This window comes from Oryza glaberrima, chromosome 9 (assembly GCF_000147395.1).
Source record: "Oryza glaberrima chromosome 9, OglaRS2, whole genome shotgun sequence".
In the NCBI taxonomy this organism is placed as follows: Eukaryota; Viridiplantae; Streptophyta; class Magnoliopsida; order Poales; family Poaceae; genus Oryza; species Oryza glaberrima.
In genome coordinates, this window is record NC_068334.1 from 14,724,075 (window position 1) to 14,732,590 (window position 8,516).

Consider the following 8,516-nt stretch of genomic DNA (forward strand, 5'->3'; position numbering starts at 1 on the left):
ACCAATAACACTTGCACTTCATCAAAAGCCGGGCCGTTGCTGTTTCTCGCTCGATGTTAAGACCACAAGCACGTGGTGAGATGGTCCAAAACCCCAACGAGGATGGTTAATTTCAGTTTTGCTATTATGGGGAATATATCATTAGTAGAAAAACGATTGTTTGCAGACCAACCCTAAACTAAATTTACAGACGGTAAAAAAGGAAAAAATGATCTTCATTAATTAAGTTCACTAGGGAAGGGGGGGTCAGCCTATGTAAACAGGATAAATACATCCGATTGAAGATAATGATGAAACTAAAATGTTTGAAGATAATGATGATGTAAGCTTTACAATGCCCATCCGATTGAAGTGGTTAAATAACCTCGTATTTTTCAGATACATTCTTTTCAGATTTATTGTTACTAATAGTTCTTATATTAGTATTCTATGTATAAGGTGATGCTCGGAAGATACTAACCGAAGCTAGCGTCTAATACATCTTACTTGAGATGATGAATAAGTTTGGGTACACGGATGTTCACTTACTCTTACCTATTATGTTGATGATTACAAACATTCTTCCTTCATATGTTTTTATTTGGAGCAAAACCATGTCACAATCTTTAGAGACGTAATGGATCAACATGTTAATGCAAAAATTGAAGTGTTTGCATATATGGATTGATTAATATTGAGGAAATGTTTAGAATCGGCATCTTAGGTATAAATTATATTATATATTTCATGCAAGCCATATATGGAGATTGAATTTGTATGGCTTTAAACTCTGCGTATGTGAATATGTAATTCGCATCAAGTGTGGAAGTGGATGTGGTGGCGGATCCAGGAACAACAAATTGGGAGGGGGGAGGCTCAATTACACAGTTTATTCAACCTTCAACCATGTAGGGACCTTTAGTTTATTATTTATGATGAAAAAATTGTAGGGGGTGCTCTGGGGGGTATCCACGTTGGATCCGCCCCTGGATGTGGACCATGTGTATGACTTAGAATTAATTTTCTATGTTTGTCAATGTGAAGTAAATATGAAGGTGGCTCTGAATGGAGGTAATCTGAATGATTGCAGCGTGTTGATAAGAAATGTGCCATTTTTATATCATATTTTATACAGTGCAGTGATGCATATATAGCCGCTGGACTTGTTTATCATATTTGAACAATGTAGGCGGTTGTCCCGCGTGTGAAAAATTGTTTTTACATGGGGCTAACTTAACAAACATAACAAATAACCTGTAAAAAATGTATTTTAGTGAGAAAATTCTTTAAGATTTCCGTCCAGTAGAAAAACCTGATTTCTACGTGCTCTTGACTAAAGACTAACTGAAAAACACAAGTATAAATAGGTTATCATGTGTCTGGAAAACTGTTTTTTTATCAATGTATTTCCGACGTGCCGACATGCATGCGTACTCCCTCCGTCCCAAAAAAACGAATCTAGGATTGGATGACATATTCTAGTACAATAAATTTGGACAGAGGTATATTTAGATTCGTAGTGACAGAGGTATGTTTAGATTCATAGTAGTAGGATGTGTCACATCCAATATTATGTTGATTTTTTATGGGACGGAGGGAGTAAGTCTTACTTTCGTCAGTAATCAGTAAAACTGTAAAAGCCATGTTGGAGTACATATACTTTACAGCTTGCATGCAAAAGAAAAACGTTAACGTTACTGTCCATATTCGTTCCAGGTCAACGCGTACTGGACTGCTGGGCTGCTAGCATCCCCCGATTTTTACCAAAATTTGCTGTAGGACACTAAAAAATATAATTAGCTAGGGAATATTGTAAGAACGTGGATATCCAATGGAAATGGAGAGAGAAACAGTCGTCAAAGTATGATGCCTGCCAAGTCCAGTTTGCATACAGCTCCGACGCAACCACCGCACCCGCCACCGCTGTCGCCGCCGTCGCCGGCTCTCTGGGGGGTCGAGGGGTCCCACGTGCCTGGCCTGTGGCTCCGTGTCGTTCCCACTCTCGTTGCCGCTGCAGCGCGAGGGCCACGCCGATGACAATGCTCCACCACACGCCACGCTTGTAGGCAAGCACAACATGGACCACCTCCTGGTTCATCTCGAGCAGGACGCGGCGCGTCACCATGCCACCATCGTCGGTGAGGTGGCTCTCTAAGGGGTTTAGGGGGTCCACACGCCTGGGCCCGTGGCCCCACATCGTTCGTCTCCGCACCTGTCGTCGCTATAGTGCGAGGGTCTGTCGTTGCCAGATGGCTACGACGGTCTTGAAACCCTACATCAGTTTGATCACCTTCCCGCCTTGCCTTAGTTAGATGCTGATATGTATCGACCCCCTTTCATTAGGTGTTGCTAAACCTGATGCTACGATTGAAACAGGTGTACTAGCAAAGTCCTCTAACATGATCTCATCACCAATATCAAACTGACGGTATTGCCATATGTGTGATGTGCGGCGGCCTTCGTCGTGCACTCACACCCAACAGCACTGCAGCATCTCGCCTTGCCTTGCCTCGCCTTTGCTTTCCCTCTCGGCTAGTGTAGGATCGAGATGTCAACTAAAAGGGGTGAATAGGCGATATTAGAAAAAATAGCACCCAATAGAAACTAACCTAAATTGTTGGGCTTGGTGAAGGATAAAACTAACTAAGCAACTCGGTTATGTTTTACAATCCTATGGTGATAAGGGCTCAAGTATATCTCTATGAATATAAATTGCACAAAAGTAAATACAATAAGTAAATGAGACAAGACACAAGGAATTTTTCACCCGAGGTTCAGAAATTCACCGGTTTCCTAATTCCCGTTGAGGCGAGTTCAACTTTACCGCTCAAAACCACGAAGCCACCGCAGGCCCCCTTCGTCAAGGGGTGGGCAAGGTGGGAGCCGGCTCACGAAGTGGACTACCAGAGTCTCGATCACTATGGTAGTTCTTCGTTCACTCCGAAGGTGATGAACTCCAAACCACTCACAAACCGGCACCAGGCCTTCTCCACAATCTCCTTGGAGAGGTCACCGGGCAACACCTCTACAAGCCGTCTAGGAGGCGGCAACCTCCAAGAGTAACAAGCAATAACCTGGCTTGAAGATGATCAAGTGCCACACTAGCTCTACAATGAAGCAATGCACTTGATTCTTACCTCAGTCAACTCTCAAACACACAAAATGGATTAACACAAGCTCATGAGAGTGTGAGAGAAGATGCAAGGGGTGTATGCAAATAAAGCAAGTGCCAAGAGAGTCCCCTTGCTGCTGATGGGGGTGTATTTATACCCCAATCCAATCCGCAAAAACTAGCTATTTGGGTCGAAATCCCTAACCTCGGTTGCTTGCAGGTCAGACCACCATATGGTGGCCGATCCGACCGCCCAACAGTGTAACGGCTAAAAAACTAGCCGTTAGAGTGCATTTAATACGCATGCCAACTCCAGCACGGTTTGACCACCATAGGCCGGCCGGTCAGACTGCCTAAGGCTCTGGCGGTTCTGGATTGCCATGCTAGGGGTGTCCAACTGGCTCAGAGGGGGCCTAGTCAGATCGAACCCGGCCCGGTCAAACCGACCAACACACGCTGGTCAGAGCGGTATGGGGTAGGCGGTCAGACCGGCCATGGTCAGAGGATGCATGTATAAAAATAGTCAAACCAAGTCCAAATGCAAATGACCTAATGTGGCATTTTGATCATCTCTTTCTTTAGGTCATTACCCCTCTTGATAGTAAGGCAAAGCTATAAATAAGTCTAGAAAAATTTGATCGCCCAATACCTCGATAAATTAAAATAAAACTGCTAGTTTTATCGTCTTCATTCCTTTTGCTTTGCCTCATCGATTTTAATCCTCGGTGATCATCCATGGCATACACATTTTGTGGTCCTATCAGAAATGTATAACTCAAAAGAATAGTTAGTCCATAATTAGTTAATCCATAATTAGTGCTTGTCATTAAACACCAAAATTAACAACAGGGGCCTAGATGCTTCAGCCAGCTTTCGCATCTCATTTCTCAAGACCACGACTGTCGGGGGTTTCTAACCCGCGCGTACGCGCCGGCGAGGGAACTTGCGCGCACGCGGTTTCCAATCTGACCGAAACCCGAGAAACACGTGGCTCCTTTTCTTTGCACGTAGGTTTGTTGGAGTACTTAACAGAATTTGTTTTGGATAATTACCATCTAACATAATTAACGAAATTTGTTTTGAATAATTACCATGTTTAAGTTAATATTTTCTCTTTTTCGACTAATAAAAATAAAACTTTCCAACGAAAATTAAAATTTTCTATCAAAAATTTGAATGCCATATCCCATATTTTGAAACTTTCTACTTGAAAATTTTAAACTTTCAACTTCAAATTTGAAACTCTAGACTCAAATTTTGAAAATTTTCAACTCAAAATTTGAACTTTTCAGTTAAATTCAAGAAACTTTCAACTCAAAATTTGAAAAAAATTAACTAAAAATTTGAAAACTTTCAACACAAATTTGAAAACTTTCAACTCAAATTTGAAAAACTTTCAACTCAAATTTTAAAACTTTCAAGTTGAAATTTAAACTTTCAGGTCAAAATTTAAAAACTTTCAAATCAATATTTGAAAACTTTCTATTCAAATTGGAAAACTTTAAAATCAATATTTGAAAACTTTCAAATGAGATTTGAAAACACGTATGCTAAAGATTAAAAAAATAGGAAAAAAACCGCGTAAAAAGAAAAAGGAAAATGTGACAAGGGAAGGGGAGCCAAATCAGAAAGAAAATCAAAAAAAAAAAAAGAAGGAATGAAAACACGCTACGGAGGCGGGCGCCAGCTGGTGCGTACACGCGATATAGCAATCTTGCGACTCATCGCCATCCCCCCGTACTATAACTCTAGCGCTGCAGTTGTGAACCGATCGGGCTTATTGACCAGTAGACCGGATTACGAACTTACCCCTAAGCTAACTACAAATTCATCACAATGCCATCTACTATATTTCCAACATTACCTGTCCACAAATTATACTACATCTACTACCAGGTGTAGTAGGATTGAATCTAATCCATTAGATCAAATCAAATGCAAGTCTCACATTCATTTTTAGGTACTTAAAAAAAATTGAGAGCGCGGTTGCCTAGCAGCTTGATTCTATTTTATTTTTTATACCGTATTTCAACAATAAAGGCAATTGTCTTGACAGTCACATGCTAAAATTGTTTTCACATGCGGCTGTCTTAAGAAATAGCCAATAAAAAACGTATGTTCGATGGATTCATAAAATATATATCCGCTTATCTCAGATTTCTAGTCCACCATAAAATAATTCCTGATTTCTTTAGGGCCATATCGGCTAGAGACGGGTTGAGAAATGTCTGTTTATAAGCTACCTAAAAAAATGTTTTCTTTCTACCATGCTTTCTTTTAATCAAATGAATTCGTACTCGGCTTTGCGCTGACTCAAAATCTACATATAAAAACGCATGCGCAACGTCCGTCCGTCCTCTCTGGTTCTTGTATAAATTGGAAGTAGATTCTCTGACTTAGCTGCACATGCACTAACATATGGGTCCTACTATACTATGGCCCACATGTTAGTGACTTAACTGCAGTTAAGTCAGAGGAACCCTTTCCGTATAAATCGATCTCGCGGGATAATGTAACCCGTTAGTTTGCTGGATTTAATCACGCTTGCAACCTCAATTCCAGTCGCAAACACAAACACAAACACGCACACGCATAATGGCGATGGATAACAGGGAGGAGGCCGAGATGAACCTAGAGCTCACCCTCTGGTACACCTCGGCCTCGCCGCCGCCGCCGCCGCCGCCCTTCGTCATCGGCTTCTTCCTCTGCATGTACTGCGACCGCAAGTTCGACAGCTCGCAGGCGCTCGGCGGCCACCAGAACGCGCACAAGCTCGAGCGCAGCCTCGCCAAGCGCCGCCGCGAGGCCATCGCCGCCGAGATACGCGAGCACGGTCGTTCGCTCCGCCTGCTGGCGCAGCAGCAGGACAACACGGACGGCGGCAGCGGCGCCGGGCCCTCCGTTCCAGCAGCTCACAGGGTGCGGCCGGTGGAAGCGCAGCAGCTGGGTGATGAGCTCGGCGGCGGCTTCGCGCGCCGCAAGAGCGCCTCGCCGGAATACGGCGTCGAGCACGCCCACGGCCTGGATTTGTCTCTCAGCCTCAGGCTGTAATCATCATATTCGACGGTCGCGATTCTAACTAATCTGTTGGTTTGTTTTTAATTTCGGTATGTCGAAGCCTAATAAACTGGCTAGCGCTTTCTCCCGAAATGCGTCTGCGTGAACAACGTATTTTTGGGACAAGCGCGCGGTGTGATTGTGTGCTGGATTTTATCAATCGGTGTTTCAATCTTTTACTTTTGTTTGCCTGCAAAATGCATTATGGAAGTTTAATTACCTACGGATGTGTTCTAGCTTCTTCTCTTTTTTTTTTCAATTATCCAATTCATTTACGGATGATCTGTAATTCAGGTGTTCTTCAGATTGTGCATATAATTCCGTGTGAGAATCGTTATTCGAATATAACTGATCTTGCCATGCATCGTGTAATTACTTCTCCTCTTCGAAATTGTTCCCGCATTTCTTTGGGAATCTTCATTCTAAATTGGAAGTATTTTGAAAAAAAAACAAATATATACTTCATTATTTCTGTTCTTGAAGCCGACTAATATGCTCTGTCGATCGGTACTATACCTGCCAATGAAATCGGCTTGATCATAAATGTAGGCATTATATACATATAGTAACCAAACATGAAAATGGCTTAATTACTTATTATGGGTTTAACAATTAAACTTGCTCATCTAATTATATCTGTTTTGCGAATAGAGTTGTGTATCTCTTTTAGTTGCAACTATATATATGTGTAGCTAGAGAACAATGAAAACAAGATATAACACAGTTATATCATGACAAGGGAAGAAACACTGGTGGAGAAACCATCTTTGGTCGGTCAACCAGATTTTACAATAGTTCCGGTTGTATTAAAAACCGAGACTAAAAATATCTTTAGTCCCGGTTTAAAAGCTACATGGTACTTTTCAATCTTTAGTACCGGTTGGTAACTAAAGATCTATTTGTAGTCTCGGTTGATAACACCAACCAGGAAAAAAGATCGTCATATGCTTACCAATCGGGAGTAAAGATCGACGCGGAGATCGGAGAGGTGCGCGATCGGATCGAGGTACCTCCTCCTCTCCTTTAACTCCTCTCTCCTCCTCTCCTCAACCTTATCTCCTCCTTTCATTTTTAACTCCTCTCCTCAACCTTATCTCCTCCTCTCATTCTTATCTCTATTCCTCTCCTTCTCCTCTCTACTGCCAGGCCGGCGCGAGGGCGGCGGGTCGCGGAGGACCGGCCGGCGGGGCGGCGGCTGGCGGTGGGCTGGCTGGCCGGCACGGCGGCGACGCGGCGTGCGGTGAGGCGGCGGCCGGCGGGGCGCGGAGGGCCGGCCGGCCGGCGCGGCGGCGGGGCTCGGAGGGGCCGGCCAGCCGGCGCGCCGGCGGCTGGCACCCGCGCGCCGGCGGGGAGCGGAGGGCCGGCCGGCGCAGCGGCGGCGCGCGGCGAGGCAGCACTTTCTCCTTTTTTTTTTTGGAAGAATATGAGATTGTTGTGTGATGTATTTGATTAGATCTGAGATTGTTGTGTGATGTATTTGATTTGTGTGTGATGTGAATATGTGATGAATTTTGTAGAAGTTGTGATGTACTTTTTTTTTTAAGATTTTGTGATGTATTTGAGTATTTGAGATGATCGATTTGTGGATTTAGAGACAATTTGAGAATGATTAATTTGGGATTTTGGGGACGGGATGGGGTGAAATCAATATATTTAAAAATAATAAAGAAAAGAAAATAATAAAGAGGAACCGGAAAGAGCAACCAGATTAGCCTCTTTAGTCCCGGTTGGTAACACCAACCGGTACTAAAGATGCTTTATCTTTAGTCTCGGTTGGTGTTACCAACCGGGACTAAAAATGGATTTTTACTTCTGGTTTTTTCACCCGGGAGTAAAGATAGCGATCTTTAGTCCCGGATTCGTACGTAGTCCTGGTTGGACTACAGGGGGTTACGAATCGGGAGTAATAACCCTTTCTCCACGAGTGAAAGCTCTAATCCTGGAAAAGGAGAAGCGCAATACTGTATATTAAACTTGTTTGCTGATTACTCCATTTGATTGGTTTTTGACTGTGCTCTCTATTTGTCGCATGGGCGCCTCTGCTTCGCACGGCAAGAGCTTGCCGGAGTACGGCGGCGACGGCAGCGGCGAGCACTCCTACGGGCTGGACTTGTCTCTCAGGCTGTGTAATCGTACTCCCTGATATGTTCTATTTCTATAAAATAAGAAATTTTAGTTTTGTTCAAATCTAATCAAATCTCTCTAACTTTGACCAATTTTATAGAAAAACATACAATGAGATCTTTAATATCAAATTACTTCAATTAAAATCTCAACCATGCAATATTTGTCTTGATAGTATGTTTATTTGAGGAAAGTCATTTGTCCCTCAAGGGACATCCTATTGTTTTATGCATGCCACTGAAAA

The 8,516-nt window shown here is 43.1% G+C and overlaps 1 protein-coding gene across 1 annotated transcript; it reads left to right on the forward strand.

The window, feature by feature from the left end:
- The first annotated feature begins 5,686 nt into the window (after nucleotides 1–5,686).
- On the forward strand, nucleotides 5,687–6,142 carry LOC127783782 (zinc finger protein GIS-like). Its single transcript, XM_052310946.1, has one exon. It carries the CDS (start codon nucleotides 5,687–5,689, stop codon nucleotides 6,140–6,142), a length of 456 nt encoding a protein of 151 aa, XP_052166906.1.
- The last annotated feature ends 2,374 nt before the right edge of the window (nucleotides 6,143–8,516 follow it).

Excerpts from the sequence above, each read along its gene's own strand:
- LOC127783782 (XM_052310946.1), top strand. The coding sequence starts at position 5,687 with ATGGCGATGGATAACAGGGAGGAGGCCGAGATGAACCTAGAGCTCACC.